Here is an 18,561-nt window from a genome sequence, read left to right on the forward strand (position 1 = left end):
GTACAATTTCAACATTACATCCCAACTCCTATACTCAATGCTCTGATTTATAAAGGCCAGCGTAACAAAAGTTTTCTTCACCTCCCTTACCACATGAGAGTCCACCTTCGGGGAACTATGCACCATTATTCCTAGATCCCTCTGTTCTACTGCATTCTTCAATGCCCTACCATTTACCATGTATGTTCTATTTTGATTAGCCCTACCAAAATGTAGCACCTCACATTTATCAGCATTAAACTCCATCTGCCATCTTTCAGCCCACTCTTCTAACTGGCCTAAATCTCTCTGCAAGCTTTGAAAACCTACTTCATTATCCACAACTCCACCTATCTTAGTATCATCTGCATACTTACTCATCCAATTTACCACCCTATCATCCAAATCATTAATGTATATGACAAACAACATTGGACCCAGTACAGATCCCTGAGGCACACCACTAGTCACCGGCCTCCAATCTGACAAACAGTTATCCACCACTACTCTCTGGCGTCCCATCCAGCCTCTGCTGAATCCATTTTACTACTTCAATATTAATACCTAACGATTGAACCTTCCTAACTAACCTTCCGTGTGGAACCTTGTCAAAGGCCTTATTGAAGCCCATATAGACAACATCCAATGCTTTACCCTTGTCAACTTTCCTAGTAACCTCTTCAAAAATTCAATAAGATTTGTCAAACATGACCTTCCACACACAAATCCATGTTGACTGTTCCTTATCAGACCCTGTCTATCCAGATAATTATATATACCATCTCTAAGAATACTTTCCATCAATTTACCCACCACTGACGTCAAACTCACAGGCCGATAATTGCTAGGTTTAGTCTTAGAACTCTTTTTAAACAATGGAACAACATGAGCAATACGCCAATCCTCCGGCACCACCCCCGTTTCTAATGATATTCAAAATATTTCTGTCAGAGCCCCGACTATTTCCACACTAACTTCCCTCAAGGCCCTAGGGAATATCCTATCAGAACCCGGAGACTTACCCACTTTTATATTCCTTAAAAGCGTCAATACTTCCTCTTCTTTAATCATCATAGTTTCCATAACTTCTCTACCTGTTTCCCTTATCTTACACAATTCAATATCCTTCTCCTTAGTGAATACCGAAGAAAAGAAATTGTTCAGAATCTCCCCCATCTCTTTTGGCTCCACACATAGCTGTCCACTCTGATTCTCTAAGGGACCAATTTTATCCCTCACTATCCTTTTGCTATTAATATAACTGTAGAAACCCTTTGGATTTATTTTCACCTTACTTGCCAAAGCAACCTCATATCTTCTTTTAGCTTTTCTAATTTCTTTCTTAAGGTTCTTTTTACATTCTTTATAGTCCTCGAGCACCTCATTTACTCCATGCTGCCTATATTTATTATTGATATCTCTCTTTTCCTGAACCAAGTTTCCAATATCCCTTGAAAACCATGGCTCTCTCAAACTTTTAACCTTTCCTTTCAACCTAACAGAAACATAAAGATTCTGTACCCTCAAAATTTCACCTTTAAATGACCTCCATTTCTCTAATACGTTCTTCCCATAAAAAAAATTGTCCCAATCCACTCCTTCTAATTTCTTTCTCCAAACAAAAATCTCAACCCTGGGTGCAGACCTATCCTTCTCCATAATTATATTGAAACTGATAGCATTGCGATCACTGGACCTGAAGTGCTCCCCAACACAAATCTCCGTCACCTGACCTATCTCATTCCCTAACAGGAGATCCAACACTGCCCCTTCTCTAGTTGGTACCTCTATGTATTGCTGCAAAAAACTATCCTGCACACATTTTACAAACTCCAAACCATTCAGCCCTTTTACAGTATGGGCCTCCCAGTCTATGTGTGGAAAATTAAAATCTCCCACAATCACAACCTTGTGCTTACTAGGATAATCCTGGAAACTATAGAGCAGTGAGACTCATGTCAATGGTAGGGAATTTACTAGAGAGAATTCTTAGCGATAGGATTTATGAGTATTTGGAAAACCATGGCCTGACTGGGGAGAGCCAGCATGGCTTTGTGCAGCACAAGTTGTGTCTTATAAACTTGATTGAGTTTTGTTATGAGGGTGATTGACGAAGATAGAGCTGTGGATGTTTTCTACATAGATTTTACTAAGGTCTTTGAAACGGTCCCTAGTGGGAGGCTTAACTAGAAGATTAAGATTCATGGAATCGATGGTGAATTGGCTGTTTGGATTCAGAACTGGCTTGTCCACAGAAGACAGAGGGTAATAGTTGAAGAGAATTATTCTAGCTGGAGGTCTGTAATTAGTGATGTTCCTCAGGGATCTGTACTGGAACCTCTTCTGTTTGTGATGTACATAAATTACCTGGATCAAAATGTAGATATGTGGGTTAGTACGTGTGAAGATGAAATGAAGATTGGTGGTGTTGTGGGTAGCATAGATTATTAACTAAGAATATAATGGGATATAGGCCAGTTGCCAATATGGGCAGACACATGGCAGATGAAGTTTAACCCAGCCAAATGTGGAGTGTTGCACTTTGAAAGGTCAAATATAAAGAGACAGTACACTATTAAGGGCAAGACCCTTAACACTGCTGAGGAGCAGAGGGATCTTGGTTCATAATTCCATGAAAGTGGCTACACAGGTTGATAGGGTGGTTAAGAAGGCATATGCATGCTTGACTTTATTGTTTGAGGCATTGAATTTAAAAGTCAGGAAGTTATGTTGCAGCTTTATCAAACTCTAGTTAGTCTGGAGTATAGCATACTGTTCTGGTCACCCCTTCATGGGAAGGATGCTGAGGCTTTGGAGAGGGCACAGAAGTGGTAAAGCAGGATGCTGCCTGGATTAGAGGACGTGCTATAACTAAAGCTTGAACAAACTTGGGTTGGGAGTGCCCATGGCTGAGGGGAGATCTGATGGAGGTTTATAAAATTATGAGAGGCGTAAATAGAGTAGATTGACAGTATCTTTTTCCAAATCTTGAAATGTCTAATACCCGAGGCAATGCATTTAAGGTGAGAGGGGGTAAGATCGAAGGAGATATGAGGGGCAGGATTTTTATACAGGGGGTGGTGGGTACCCAGAATGAACTGCCTGGGGAGGTGGTAGAGGCAGAAACACTATAGACTTTAAAGAGATGTTTAGATAAGCGCATGAATGTGAGGAAAATGGAGGGATATAGACATTCTGTAGGCAGAGAATGTTAGTTTAGTTGGCGATTTGATTACAAATTTAATTGGTTCAGCACAACATTGTAGGCCAAAGAGCCTGTACCAGTGCTGTGCTGTTCTATGTTCTATGTTCTCTGTTTCTAGGGCTGAACATCACCAATAGCCTGTTCTAGTCAAGCTCTTTTGATGCCATGACCAAGCAAGGTCACCAGTTCCTCTACTTTCATGGGAGGCTGAAGAAATTTGACATGTCCCCTTTGGCATGCAGCAATTTTTTATTGATGCACCATAGAAAGCATCTTATCCAGATACATCACAGCTTGGTACGGCCACTGCTCTGCTAGAAACTAGAGTTGTGGATGTAGCTCAGCACATCACAGAAACCAACTTCATGGTCTATACCTCTTGCTGCCTCAATAACACACATAAAATGCTGGAGGAACTCAGCAGGCCAGGCAGCATCTGTGGAAAAGTGTACAATCATTCTTTCTGGCCAAAACCCTTCGGCAGGACTGCTGAGTTCCTCTGGCATCTTGTGTGTGTTGCTCGAATTTCCAGCACCTGCAGATTTTCTCTTGTTTGTGCTGCCTCATTAAAACAGTCAACATATTCAAAGACTCCATGAACCAGAGTCTTCCTCTCTTCTTTCTCCTCCCATCAGGAAGAAGATACAAAAGCCTTCTTCTTCTTCTTCCTCTTCTTCTTCTTTTTTGTCTTATAGCCGTTGGCAACCAGTTTTCAGTGCATTACCGCCACCTGCTAGACTTCTTGTGTTCTAACCAAATATGTCCTGGAGTTCTCTACTTTGGACAATCTAGTTCAGCCTGCAGTTCTCTATTAGCATCACTCTGTAGTTGCAGTTCCTGGTGAATGCTTAATGCGCTCATTAGATAATGCTGCAAACTGCTATTCTTCCCTAATTTTGTCACATGTTTTTGTGTAGTTGCATTACCTCAATTACATTGATTTCATCTACATCACTTGTAAGACTAAAATCGTCTTGTTAAAGGATAGTAATTATTGCACGTTATACTTTTAAAATTGCTGTTTTTCCAAGTCCATCTGCTTTTTCAGGTTTTCCCTTTCTTGAATCATAGTCTGCAGTTGTTTACTGAGACCTCGGAGTTCTTCTTCATTTGCTTCCATGTTTTCATTTTATAATCTGAATGTAGATAATTCACTTTGCAAGAAATTCCTTTTCCTTTTGTATCCTTGTAATAATTTCCTCCATTTTCCAATTTCTTTCCAACTCACCGTTGTTCTTGTCGGGTACTTCTATTTGTTGTTGGAGTTCTGCACGTTTACCCTGGGCTACAAAAGCCTGAAAGCACATATCAACTGGGCTCAAGGACAGCTGCTATTTGACTGTTATAAGATTATTGAATGGTTTCTTAGTACAATAAGATGGATTTTTGACCTCACAATTTATTTCATTGTGATCTTGCACTTTGCTGTCTACCTGCACTGCACTTCAATTGTACCTGTAACACTTTATTGTGCCTTCTGGTATTGTTTTACCTCGTACTACCTTGATGCACTATTGTAATGAGTTGATCTGTATGAATTGTACACATTACAATAATAAAACTATTTACCAATTTAATTTGGATTAGCAATTGTGATCCTGGACAAACAATGCCACAACTGTAGTCTCTCATGAATGAAACTCATTCCTAGCAAAATTGGATTTCTCCTGGCAAACTGCTGATGTTGCAATTGTTAGATGATGTGAAAACCATGTGCCCTTTTGCTGCCTATTGCTGGATGATCTATGGGCATCATTGGCAGCAAAGCTCCAATGCACGCGTGACACACTAACAGAAAAATGCCCTGAAATATCACTTCCATTTTGTTTGGTGGGGTCTTAGATAGCTTAGTTACTACCGTCATGTTCCTGTCTCACAAGTAGAAAGACCTATCATGGAAACTTTAGTATTTATTTGACCCTGGAACCCTGCAGGATATAACCTTCCAAGAATGCATGCATATTCCTGATATCAGGAGCACAAGTATTGATTTCTTGGGAGGGGAGAGGTGAGTTTCTCCACCTGAACTGATGTCAAGATCATTCCTGTTTTGTTTTGTAACTCCAAAAACTAATCGAAAGAAAATCACGGTGTCGTGTATTTAATATTTCAGTATTTTTGAGTAATCTTGTAAGTATATTGTTTCATAAAGCATTCTTCGTTGTTTATATAATTCATTATGGCTATATGTAAAAATACTTGAACTGCAAACATCACAAAGTTACCATATGATACATGCATGCCTTGTTCAAAGTAAAGAATGAAGTTAGACTCCTGTGCCTTCCTTAGATTTAACTTAATATGTTGAAGTTACAACACATAAGTGGTGATAAGGTACTTTTAAAACAAACCCGATACATCTACTGACCTGTTGAAGTGCAGTGAAGAATGGCGAGTAAAAACTGCAGTCCAGCACAGAAAGAGACTGTCAAGTTAAAAAAATAGGCAGTAAATGAATGTAGCATATCAGTGAAAGCCTCTGAAATGTCAATCAGGTATTTACTTGTGAAATGTGGCTGATTTTAAGCTAGAAAAGAGTTCAAGGAGCTTCAGGAAAGTTGCAAGCATTCGGCTTTTCTGATATAAATCTACTGAACGTGCCTTAAGGTTATGCATGAACTTCAAGTGGGAAACAAAAAGCTGCTTGTAAAAGTAGATGCAAAGTCTAAAGCCCAGCTTGGATGAATGGAAGGCCAAAAAGAAAAGAGTCAACAGAGATACGAAAACAGAGGATCTGTCAGATAATGTTGAGGGTAACAAAACCAAGAGGAGAGATTAGATCATACAGGGAGCAATAGAAGGATTAATAGGAGAATACTCCAGTGAACTAAATGCACCTTCCCAAGATTGAGATGAACATCCTAGAAAAAAGAAAAAGAAAAAGAAAGAGGATGACGTAAGTGCTATGGAAATGGAAGAGGATAAACGAGACTTAATTTCTCAAGAAATTAGCAAATTCCGAGATACTCACAAGAAACTGAAAGAAAAAGGAAGGTGAGAAAAAGAAAGACGAAGTTAAAAAGGAGAGAAACAAGGATCAAAGTAGATCCAGAGAAAAACACCAAGTAAAGGGAAAGAAAGGTGTCCAGAGCTGTCAGAACCACTTCTTGCAGACTTGGAGTCAACTCCTACAACCACCACGGAGGAGACCCAGATCCTGAGATTGTTTCACAGCCACAAGTCTCAGCCGCCAAGCCGAGGGATCCCCCTTGTCAGGAAAGACATTATCCTACAAGAAGAAGAACACCTCCACAGCAATTAAATCTTTAGGCCTGAATGGGACAATTTAAAATGTATTATGCAGTAAATGTCTAAATAGTAGATGTATTATATAATATACCGTGTACATAGTTGAGATGCATTCTATATTGAGTCGGAGTTTATAGCTAAGCAGGGAGGGCTGCTGTGTATGTAATATTTCAGTAATATTTGAGTAACCTTGTAAATATATTGTTTAATTAAGCATTCTTTTTGTTTATATGATTCATTATGGTTATATGTAAAAATATATGAATTGTATTCGTCATGACCCAACCACGTGATATATACACACCTAGCTTAAAATAAAGAACAAAGTTAGACTTGCATTTTGGACTGCCATGTCTTCCTTTAAATTAGTTTAATGTTTTGAAGTTGCAAAACGGAACACACAGGAGCCTGGGATAATGCATCTACTCCATTTTCAATTTAGTGAGGTGCACCCTTTTGACATAGTGGTGTAATGGCATTTGCCATTCAGATAGTTTTACATATAACCCATAATGAATTATGGAAACAACGAAGATTGCTTAATCAAATGATATATTTACAATATTACTCAAATATTACTGATATATTAAATACATAACTCTGATTTCCCTAAGCCAAACTAATTTTCACCAGGTATCAGAAACTCAGTCAAAATTAAATTCCCATGTTTGTTTCTGATAAAGGGATGATTAAACATATCCTGCATTATTATGCCATGGAGATTGGCATGCTCAAATGAAATGAAACTGCACAGTTTAATTCCAGATTTTCAGAATTTAAACAGGGACTGGAAGGTTGGGTGTGCTATTTTCTCCAAAGTATGGATCAGAGGAGGGGTAGTTTTCCACATGGGCTCCTGAAGGAATCTTTTATGCCAAACATCCAGATGTAAAGCCCTATCAATAACAAATCCCATTTCTTCTAATTGCCAACAACGACTTCCTTCCTATTCACATTTGCACCCATCCCCAACTTCCAGTTTCCTGCCTGATTGCATCAGCCCCCATCCTCACTAATTACCTGATTTGAGGCCCTCCGTTGATCAGGTCAACCATGGATGTTGCTTCTCAGCTGACCACGTGATATGCAAGCCAGTGTAGTACAATATGGAGAGCAAGCTGTTCCCATGCAGCAGGCTCCCCATTTTCACACTGCTGATGAATCCAAAGGAACAGCAGAGACCAATACAGTTTGGCACCAGCGACATCTCAGGAGAAGACAGTTAGCATTGAACTCAATGTGGGACTGCCTTAGGGACTCCAGTCCCAGATTTTTCCTCAGGGTTTAATCCTGAAACTCTCCCCATGAGTATAGCTGCAAGGCAGTGGAGGTCTTAAATCAGAGTTTTCCTTCTCCCAGATGAGTTGCTAACCATGGCTGACAAGTCTCAAATGCCCAAAGCAACTATTTTTAAGTTGCCAGTAACCCAACTTTGCTCTTTCTCCTGTCAGTAGAAACAGTTTTTCTGGGCCACACATGGAGGCCAGGAGCTGGATTTGGTTGTCAGAGAATTCTTGAGGTGCACACCATTGGGAGCATTTAATAGGTAGTGGGAGCTTATCCCCACTACCACCCCTGGCGATAATAACCTTGAGGAAATTTACCTGATTACCTGATTAACAATTTTTGCCACCATTACAACTCGGAGCCCCTTGTCCCGTGTCCAGGGCCCCGCTTCTTTTCCTTCCTGGTCCTGCTGTAACTCAGACTGCCCACAGCTAGCCCTCCCCACTACACCTGACTCAGTGGGAGAAGGGCCAAAGGTCTCTTCCTCAGTCATGGGGAAGTTAGCGAAAGGCAGCATGTACCACATATCCGGCACATCATCCTTCGAATCCGTATTCTTCCTCATTCCCTTGATCAGTAGCTGCTGTTTGAGTTTCTCCAAACTGAAACATTTAGCTGGGGCTACCCCTTCAGCCTCCTGCAGTCGAGACGTCAGCTTCTTTGGGGACTCCTTCAACTCTCGCCACAGCCTCAGCAATTCTGACTCACGGTTCTTGGCCATCTCAATCTGGGACGCAGTTATCCCACCAGCTTCTTCCACCCTGACCTGAAAGGTAGCAGTTAAAGGATGTTCAGCCTCCAGTTTTTTCTTCCTGATGACATCTTCCAGGTCAACTTTCAGTTTTTCCACTTCATTTAAACTGTCGATAGTCACCTTCAGTTTCCTTTCAAACATCCACCTCCCTTTTCCGACCTCCTTGGGAGCGTAGTCAAACTCTCCTCCTTGGGCTCTCGGTTTTCTGTTGGCCTTAGTCAGAACACTTCCTTGATCTTCCCCAACTATAAGTCTTCCAATCTTTTCTGGATCGACATCTTGAGTTTCTGCTGATCCCTTCGAAAGTGGGTCATTGTTTCTTCGCACTGGATTAATTCATCAGTACATGACCGCAGTGTCGGCCCGGAATTCCGTTGCTCCTTCTCCACGTTGAAGAGCGTGAATTCCAAGTCTGCAATGGTTGTCCCACAAGTGCGGCACTTGGTCTCCGGCTGGCATTTCTGAGCACTCAGTTCAGCGGTGCAAATCCCCTCTCTCCCCTGTGTCTTATTCAGATTGACAACCTGGGTTTCCATCCCCAGGTCCACCACCATCTGTTCCAACACCAGGAAGTTCAACTGGTATGTCGGGTCATTTTTCTCACATTGCACCAAACTCCTCCGGCCAAAAACTCCTCCACATTTGACACTTCGCTTCTGTCGCCGGGCTCAGCCTCTCGCCTCCCCTCATAGTCCCCCCAGGCGAATCCAAGCTCTAGATGGTCATCCACATACGCCAAAACTCCACACACCTTCACTTCCCCCATGCTCTTCCTCATGCCCCGCGGGAAGGATGCAGGGGCTCTGGATATGCCCTTGGGCATCTTTTTGGATCGGAATAATCCTAGGGAACTAATAACAGCCGTCTTCGGCTCAACAGCTGCACTCCTCGGGATCTGGCAACATCCACTCCTCAGATCCAGCACATTAAACCACGTCGCATAATCCACACACTCGCTGCCTACAGCTTCCACGGCACCAGGGTCCAGTTGCCACAACCTCTCTCTCACTGAGGTGTCTTCAGTGGTCAACTCCCTTCCCTCGTGGTAGTTCAGAGCATCTACTAAGAGGGTCTCACCCTCAGCTACTTTCCCCAGGCCGTACCACAGCTGGATCTCGTTTAAATTCAGTACCGGCTCAAAGCTGCTACACACGTCCTCAGAAGCAACTCAACACGCTGGGTGCCCAGACAATGCCCCCATGAACTCCAAGGTCATTAACCAATCATCGTCTTCTGGATAACTACTGGCACTGGTACCCAAAATCTCCGGTGCCCTTGCGGTTGTCAAGGGTAAATGCTTCAGACACCGGTTGTAAAACGAACTGTACAACAACTTGACCTGCGTTCAGGGGTCGAGGATGGCTTTAGCATCGCTTCCTCTATCTGTAATGACACACAGGGGTGTGGTCCCTCTAAGCCTTCAGGAATAGGGTCTTTTCCTTTCGGAAGCTCCTTGGTACCTTGCTGGGAACGTGCTTCCCTACAGACCCTGAGCCGTTCCCCCACGGGGCCTCCACTAAGTTTCCCGACACCTCTCTGATCAGCTGAACAACTGAAGGAGGGGCTGATTCCCTAAAATGATCCCCCTGGCACAGCAAGCAATTTAGCTGCCCTCCTAGCCAGAGAAGACACACTGAAAACTTTCCCCCCTCTTTCAAATAACTGATAGCTGTCAGTACGGTGTAATTGAACCTGACAGCTCTAACACCGTCACCAGCCCACTACAAACTTTCAACCAATCCCTGTCGCTCTCCCTCAACCGAGCACTGCCACTCATCTAACAACTGAGAGATCCGCTCCGCCCACTTCTCACATGCCTCCGCCCCTCTTGGGGTGGACACTATCCGAAACGCCAGGCAGAGCCTGCCAGAGCTAGAACATTTATTCGCAGACACTACCTCTGAATCAGACCACTCTTTCCTCTCTCTCCCAACAGCATGGACAGCCCAGAGTTCCACCCCCAACTCGTCAACGATAGTCTGAACTCGAACAAAGACCTCACCCAACACACATGCAGCAATAACAGAGACACACATTACTGATTTATACAGGGCAACCACACAGCATACCACTAGATCCAATCCCGGACAAAAGCCCACACAATGTAGCCCCCCAGCCAACTTCAGAGTGTCTCGGCTCGCTGTCGTCTAGGGAAACAGCCCTCGGCCCCGCCAAACTGGGTAATTAGTTTGTGTGGATGTTGTATGATGTACCCACCCCGCCAAATAACAGGCAATACACCAGATACAATTAAATGATTTACAGTTTATAGGTATTACTGGAACTATATAATTAATAGAGAATAAAATATAAAAGGAAAATAAAAGGTGCCACACTTATCAAAGTTCAATCTCTTCGTGCACAAACAGTTGGAGCTCAGGACCCTTCTTCTTCACCCTGCGACCCCTCGGACCACCTCGACCGGCCATCTGGGACCAACAACAGTGGTCAACCAGACGCTCCACACGAGTCCGTCTCCATCTCCTCTCCTCACCATAGACCTCGGACTCCTGCTTGGGGTCCAACCCCGTTAGCTGACTCACAACACCTGGTCCATCCTCTGTCTTTCTCTCCCGCCTTCTCCCCAAAACCCCGCACATACAATATCTTACAGACACACCAAAAGCATAACAACTATCCCAATTGGTTCGTAACACCTTCTTATTAGCAACGTGATCCAAACAAACTGCTAGCGGGAGGACTTTCTCAGCAGTTAACATAACAAAGAAGCCCTTTCAACTATAACATAACAAAGAAGCCATTTTAATTAGACTACGCAGTGACATTAAAAAAAAGAAACCCCTTACATGTATATAACAGTGTTTAGGCCATAACTGGCATGTTGCATTTATTCTATATTTAGAGATACTACATAGAAGATGAACTAGAATAGTTCATGGGATGAGGGATTTTTAGAATATTTATAATAGTGAAATCAGTTTTTTTTCCTTGCTGAAAATAAAATTGAGATGAGTGTTGACAGATGTTATGATTGATGTAAATAGGCTCAATGTCATCAGATATTCAAGGGTCAAGAGAGTTAAAGAGACAAGGAAGATAGAAGGAAGCTTTCAATTTTTAACTTAGTAAGTGGTTATGGAACTCACTGGCTTCAGGGAAGGTTGGAACAGAATTACACAGTAGCTTCAAAGGGAATTGGAAAGGCTCTTGAAGGGGCTCTGGGGAAGGAAAAGAGGAATGGGACTGATAGCTCTGCTCATATAGAAGTCAGAATTAAATTAATAGGTCAAATATCCTCCTCCCTGAATGCTATAACAATTCCATGATTCCTTACAACACACACAAAACGCTGGAAGAACTCAGCTGGCCAACATCTATGGAAAAGAGTACAGTTGATGTTGCCTGGCCTGCTGAAGTCCTCCAGCATTTTGTGTGTGTTGCTTGGATTTCTAGCATCTGCAGCCTTTCTCTTGTCCAAGATTCCCTAATTAACCTGGCTCCATGTGGTTGCTACATGATAGCACATAGGTAAGGTAAGGAACTCCATTATAAGCACATTAAGGACCTTGGGGTTTGGGTTGGTAGACAGTGTCATGTTGGTTGGAATGGGGGAGAAGCCATTTTTAAAGATGTTCCATCTCAATTCAATGGATAAAAATGGAACCAAAACAACATGCTCCCTAAATTGGATACTGTACCAGTAAGACTCGAAAAAAGTATGAATTTTGAATGTTTCAGGGTGGTTGAAGCATGCAATGGGAGACATTTTATGACTGATATTATTGACTTTGTTGATTGTGCAGCATGCTGATTGGAAAGACTCAACCAGAGATAATGGAAACTCTTCTTGAAGCCAGAAACACATCTTAGGAAAGGAAGTGAAGTTAAAGGTTAAGTAGTCACATAGAAATACAGAGAGAGCAAAGGCATCTTTTACAGCACAAGAGTGATAGTGTCATTTTGGAAGGAAGTGGTAGAAATGCCCAAGGGAAAGGAGACTATTTTGGCGATCAGTTTTACCTTGCACGATTCAGTCAGAATGAAGTCAGGGATGTGCTTGAACCATGAAAATGCATGGGAGCAGGTAGTTAAAGAGAGATGAAATTCACAGCAAGGTAAAAGCAATCTGGAGATGGTCAAGGATTGGCTAATGGTGTAGCTGAATATTTGACCTGGCTAATAATGGCAAAGAAAGGCTATTGTTCCTCACGCTTATTTGAGCTGAGAGTGGGCAAAACAGAGAATAATAGTTTAGGAACTTTATTTGTAATGCAGTAAAAAAAATTAATGTGTGATGTTTATTCTCCAGAAATAACCAAATGCTTTGGTGGAGGTGGATGAGGACCTAATCTATCAAGATCTGGATGATGAATGCTCAACCTCGCAATCCCTTAAACTGAAGAAGCAAAGAGGAAGCTAACTGAGAGAAAGAGGATCAAAGTGATAAGGGGATTTCAATTTTCCATATATTGATTGGGACTCCCATACTGTTAGGGGTCTAGATGGTTTAGAGTTTGTAAAATGTGTTCAGGAAAGTTTTCTAAATCAATATATAGAGGGACCAACTAGAGGGGATGCAATATTGGATCTCCTGTTAGGAAACGAGTTAAGATAAGTGACGGAAGTCTGTGTAGGGGAGCACTTTGGTTCCAGTGATCATAAGACCATTAGTTTCAACTTGATCATGGACAAGGATAGATCTGGTCCTAGGGTTGAGGTTCTTAACTGGAAGAAGGCCAAATTTGAAGAGATGAGCAAGGATCTAAAAAGCGTGGATTGGGACAGGTTGTTCTCTGGCAAGGATGTGATTGGTAGGTGGGAAGCCTTCAAAGGAGAAATTTTGAGAGTGCAGAATTTGTATGTTCCTGTCAGGATTAAAGGCAAAGTGAATAGGAATAAGGAACCTTGGTTCTCAAGGGATATTGCAACTCTGATAAAGAAGAAGAGGGAGTTGTATGACATGTATAGGAAGCAGGGAGTAAATAAGGTGCTTGAGGAGTATTAGAAGTGCAAGAAAGTACTTAAGAAAGAAATCAGGAGTGCTAAAAGAAGACATGAGGATGCATTGGCAGTCAAAGTGAAGGATAATCCAAAGAGCTTTTACAAGTATATTAAGAGCAAAAGGATTGTAAGGGATAAAATTGGTCCTCTTGAAGATCAGAGTGGTCGCCTATGTGCGGAACCAAAGGAAATGGGGGAGATCTTAAATAGGGTTTTTGCGTCTGTATTTACTAAGGAAACTGGCATGAAGTCTATGGAATTAGGGGAAACAAGTAGTGAGATCATGGAAACTGTACAGATCAAAAAGGAGGAGGTCCTTGCTGTCTTGAGGAAAATTAAAGTGGATAAGTCCCCGGGACCTGACAGGGTGTTCCCTCGGACCTTGAAGGAGACTGGTGTTGAAATTGCAGGGACCCTGGCAGAAATATTTAAAATGTCGCTGTCTACAGGTGAGGTGCCAGAGGATTGGAGAGTGGCTCATGTTGTTCCGTTGTTTAAAAAAGGATCGAAAAGTAATCTGGGAAATTATAGGCCAGTAAGTTTAACTTCGGTAGTAGGTAAGTTATTGGAGGGAGTACTAAGAGACAGAATGTACAAGTATTTGGATAGACAGGGACTTATTAGGGAGAGTCAACATGGCTTTGTGCGTGGTAGGTCATGTTTGACCAATCTATTGGAGTTTTTCGAGGAGGTTACCAGGAAAGTGGATGAAGGGAAGGCTGTGGATATTGTCTACGTGGACTTCAGTAAGGCCTTTGACAAGGTCCTACATGAGAGGTTAGTTAGGAAAATTCAGTCGCTAGGTATACATGGAGATGTGGTAAATTGGATCAGACATTGGCTCAATGGAAGAAGCCAAAGAGTGGTAGTAGAGAATTGCTTCTCCGAGTGGAGGCCTGTGACTAGTGGTGTGCCACAGGGATCAGTGCTGGGTCCATTGTTATTTGTCATCTATATCAATGATCTGGATGATAATGTGGTAAATTGGATCAGTAAATTTGCTGATGATACAAAGATTGGAGGTGTAGTAGACAGCGAGGAAAGTTTTCAGAGCCTCCAGAGGGACTTGGACCAGCTGGAAAAATGGGCTGAAAAATGGCAGATGGAGTTTAATGCAGACAAGTGTGAGGTATTGCACGTTGGAAGGACAAACCAAGGTAGGACATACAGGGTTAATGGTAAGGCACTGAGGAGTGCAGTGGAACAGAGGGATCTGGAAATACAGATACAAAATTCCCTAAAAGTGGCGTCACAGGTAGATAGAAACATAGAAACATAGAAAATAGGTGCAGGAGTAGGCCATTTGGCCCTTCGAGCCTGCACCACCATTTATTATGATCATGGCTGATCATCCAACTCAGAACACCGCCCCAGCCTTCCCTCCATACCCCCTGACCCCCGTAGCTACAAGGGCCATATCTAACTCCCTCTTAAATATAGCCAATGAACTGGCCTCAACTGTTTCCTGTGGCAGAGAATTCCACAGATTCACCACTCTCTGTGTGAAGAAGTTTTTCCTAATCTCGGTCCTGAAAGGCTTCCCCTCTATCCTCAAACTGTGGCCCCTCGTTCTGGACTTCCCCAACATTGGGAACAATCTTCCTGCATCTAGCCTGTCCAATCCCTTTAGGATCTTATACGTTTCAATCAGATCCCCCCCTCAATCTTCTAAATTCCAACGAGTACAAGCCCAGTTCATCCAGTCTTTCTTCATATGAAAGTCCTGCCATCCCAGGAATCAATCTGGTGAACCTTCTTTGTACTCCCTCTACGGCAAGGAAGTCTTTCCTCAGATTAGGGGACCAAAACTGCACACAATACTCCAGGTGTGGTCTCACCAAGGCCTTGTACAACTGCAGTAGTACCTCCCTGCTCCTGTACTCGAATCCTCTCGCTATAAATGCCAGCATACCATTCGCCTTTTTCACCGCCTGCTGTACCTGCATGCCCACTTTCAATGACTGGTGTATAATGACACCCAGGTCTCGTTGCACCTCCCCTTTTCCTAATCGGCCACCATTCAGATAATAATCTGTTTTCCTATTTTTGCCACCAAAGTGGACAACTTCACATTTATCCACATTAAATTGCATCTGCCATGGATTTGCCCACTCACCCAACCTATCCAAGTCACCCTGCATCCTCTTAGCATCCTCCTCACAGCTAACCCTGCCACCCAGCTTCGTGTCATCCGCAAACTTGGAGATGCTGCATTTAATTCCCTCATCCAAGTCATTAATATATATTGTAAACAACTGGGGAGCTTTTGGTACATTGACCTTTATTAATCAAAGTATTGAATATAAGAGCTGGAATGTTATGATGAGGTTGTATAAGGCATTGGTGAGGCCGAATCTGGCGTATTGTGTTCCGTTTTGGTCACCAAATTACAGGAAGGATATAAATAAGGTTGAAAGAGTGCAGAGAAAGTTTACAAGGTTGTTGCCGGGACTTGAGAAACTCAGTTACAGAGAAAGGTTGAATAGGTTAAGAATTTATTCCCTGGAGCGTAGAAGAATGAGGGGAGATTTGATAGAGGTATATAAAATTATGATGGATATAGATAGAGTGAATGCAAGCAGGCTTTTTCCACTGAGGCAAGGGGAGAAAAAAACCAGAGGACATGGGTTAAGGGTGAGGGGGGAAAAGTTTAAAGGGAACATTAGGGGGGGCTTCTTCACACAGAGAGTGGTGGGAGTATGGAATGAGCTGCCAGATGAGGTGGTAAATGCGGGTTCTTTTTTAACATTTAAGAATAAATTGGACAGATACATGGATAGGAGGTGTATGGGAGGATATGGTCCGTGTGCAGGTCAGTGGGACTAGGCAGAAAATGGTTCGGCACAGCCAAGAAATGCCAAAAGGCCTGTTTCTGTGCTGTAGTTTCTATGGTTCTATGGGACCAAAGTAAATGAACAAATTTTGAATAATGAACTCCAAAGGAAGGCAATTAATCATCTAAAAGTCCTGTTGTAAGATGTTTGATGCAGTTTTCTAAACATCCAAATACAAAAGATTTTAATTTAGAAGAAGGTACCAGATGGTGAAGTGATCAAGGTTATTGTTTATTCCTTTTGTGGTGCATCAGGGAGCAACCTTGCTGTTCCTTTAGCATTTGCCCATTTTTTATGAATTTGAGTTGCTAGCTGGACACTCAATCCAGCACTTCAAGGAGCATGCCAGATTCAGACCCAGGACCATTCACTTCAAAGTCTGGTGCTGATGCCACTACACCACCAGCCGGCTCTACTGCTATGTTCTCCATTAATGACAGAGCAAGGTTATATTTGTCTTTACTCGTGAAGTGGAAAGCAGAGAAGAGTGATTATAAACATGAGTAGAAAAGATTTAGATTTAGATTAGAGTAGGTTTAGAAAGGATAAGAAAATAGTGACTGCAGAGGTCCGAATCCAAAGGATAAATATATAGGATTAGTAGTTGTGTTAGCCACTGGTTTATACATAGTGTAGCACTGAATTTGTAATAAAGATATTTTTTTTTAAAAGAAAGATATAGTATTAGAAATCAAACGGCTGTGGATTCACTCCATGCAAAGGCTGAGGTGGTTCTAAAGGAAAACTCCAGGCTTGAAAATGTGAGGGGGAAGTGGTGTGGGGAGCAAGTAAAGGAAATCGCAAAAATAAATATACCAAGTAAGAGACAGCAAGTTCAGATTAGTCTTACCTCCAAAAAGAAAAAGAATTCCAGTCAGCAGCAGTAAGGAATAGGCTCGAACTAGAATACTGATAAACCCAGCTATTCCACCAAAAATCATCAGGATGAGACTGAGCGGAAGCAGAATCACAAATGCTCCATGTAGGTCTGTAAGAAAAAGAAAAATCAGATCCATTTCAGCCGAAGAGAATAAGCAAAATACATTTCTGGAAATTAGGAAATATTCAAGTATTTTCAGTAACGATGGCTCCATTACCAAGTCAAAGAACAATACTGAATTTGGAGCGAGAATTAAGTCATCTTCAGTCAGAGACCAACTGTAAACAATTAATTTGTATGTAACAATTAAAGTAATGTGCACAAAATTCTGGACGAACTCTGCCTGGCAGGCATCATCTATGGAGAAGAATAAAGAATCAGTGTGTCAGGCTGAGAGCCTTCATCTAAGTGTCAGCAAGGTGAATTTGGTACATTAGGATGTTTAAGAACTTCTGAAGATCAAAAATAATCACACCACAGCATGTCCAGCATGATGTAATATCCTCTTACACCTTTCAAGTTCACCATGTGAAATCTCCCAGAGGTTAAAAAATTCCTGCCATTCTGCACACCAGATAACTTTTCCAGCGTTGTCCTTCCATTCCTTCTGTTGAAAACAGGGCCCTTTTCTCTTCTTTCTCATGGTTCTCAGCCTTTCTCAAGCCTTCCAGTGCTTATTGAATTGTATTGTAATTTTGATATACCTTTGGGGAATCTGCATAACTACTCTATCTTATGCTTGACGGATTTTATGTGCCAAGGGTGAATGGTTACTCTTTTGATGAAAAACCTGTTCTAATGATATCTTCAGCTGAGCAGAAAGCGACAGCAATTGTGGAAACCAGAACATAATAATAGCACTTCTCTGTTAACTTCCACTACAATTAAAGAATATAGCATGTAAATGGGTTAGATCATTTTATACTGAAGTATTATGTCATTATACTGCTATCATTGCCATATTCAGTATTTGTTTACAACAATTATAAAATCCAAACCCAAATTGTGCACAACTCTAAGTACACAATCTGTATGGGGGTTGCACATCAATCCCAGAAAAAAAAGATTTGCTTTATTGGTCATGTGTACATCAAAACATACATTGAAATGAATCTCATGATTGTATATGGTGACATATATGCACTCAGATAACAAATCTACTTTGAACTTTGAAATGCAATGTTTGCTTCAAATCAAATTAGCTAAGATTGTGCTGGGCAAGTGTCGCCACACTTCGCATGTCAACACAGCATGCCCACAACTCATTACACTCACTGTATGTCTTTGGAATGTGGGAGGGAACAAGAACACCTGGAGGGCAAGCCACACAATCACAGGGAGAATATACAAATTCTTCACAGACAGTGCTGGGAATCGAACCCCGGTCTTACTGCAGGTGCTGTAAAGCAAT

General features: G+C 42.0%; 1 protein-coding gene across 1 annotated transcript in view; it reads right to left on the bottom strand.

The window, feature by feature from the left end:
• The window catches only part of LOC140203458 (transmembrane protein 114), a 119,649-nt gene that overhangs the window by 80,341 nt on the left and 20,747 nt on the right, over positions 1-18,561 (bottom strand). Inside the window, exon 3 of the mRNA XM_072269515.1 lies at positions 17,121-17,258. Coding sequence (XP_072125616.1) covers positions 17,121-17,258 — 138 coding nt within the window. The remainder of the gene's footprint in view (positions 1-17,120; positions 17,259-18,561) is intronic.

The sequence above is a fragment of the Mobula birostris genome, chromosome 9 (assembly GCF_030028105.1).
Source record: "Mobula birostris isolate sMobBir1 chromosome 9, sMobBir1.hap1, whole genome shotgun sequence".
Lineage (NCBI taxonomy): Eukaryota > Metazoa > Chordata > Chondrichthyes > Myliobatiformes > Myliobatidae > Mobula > Mobula birostris.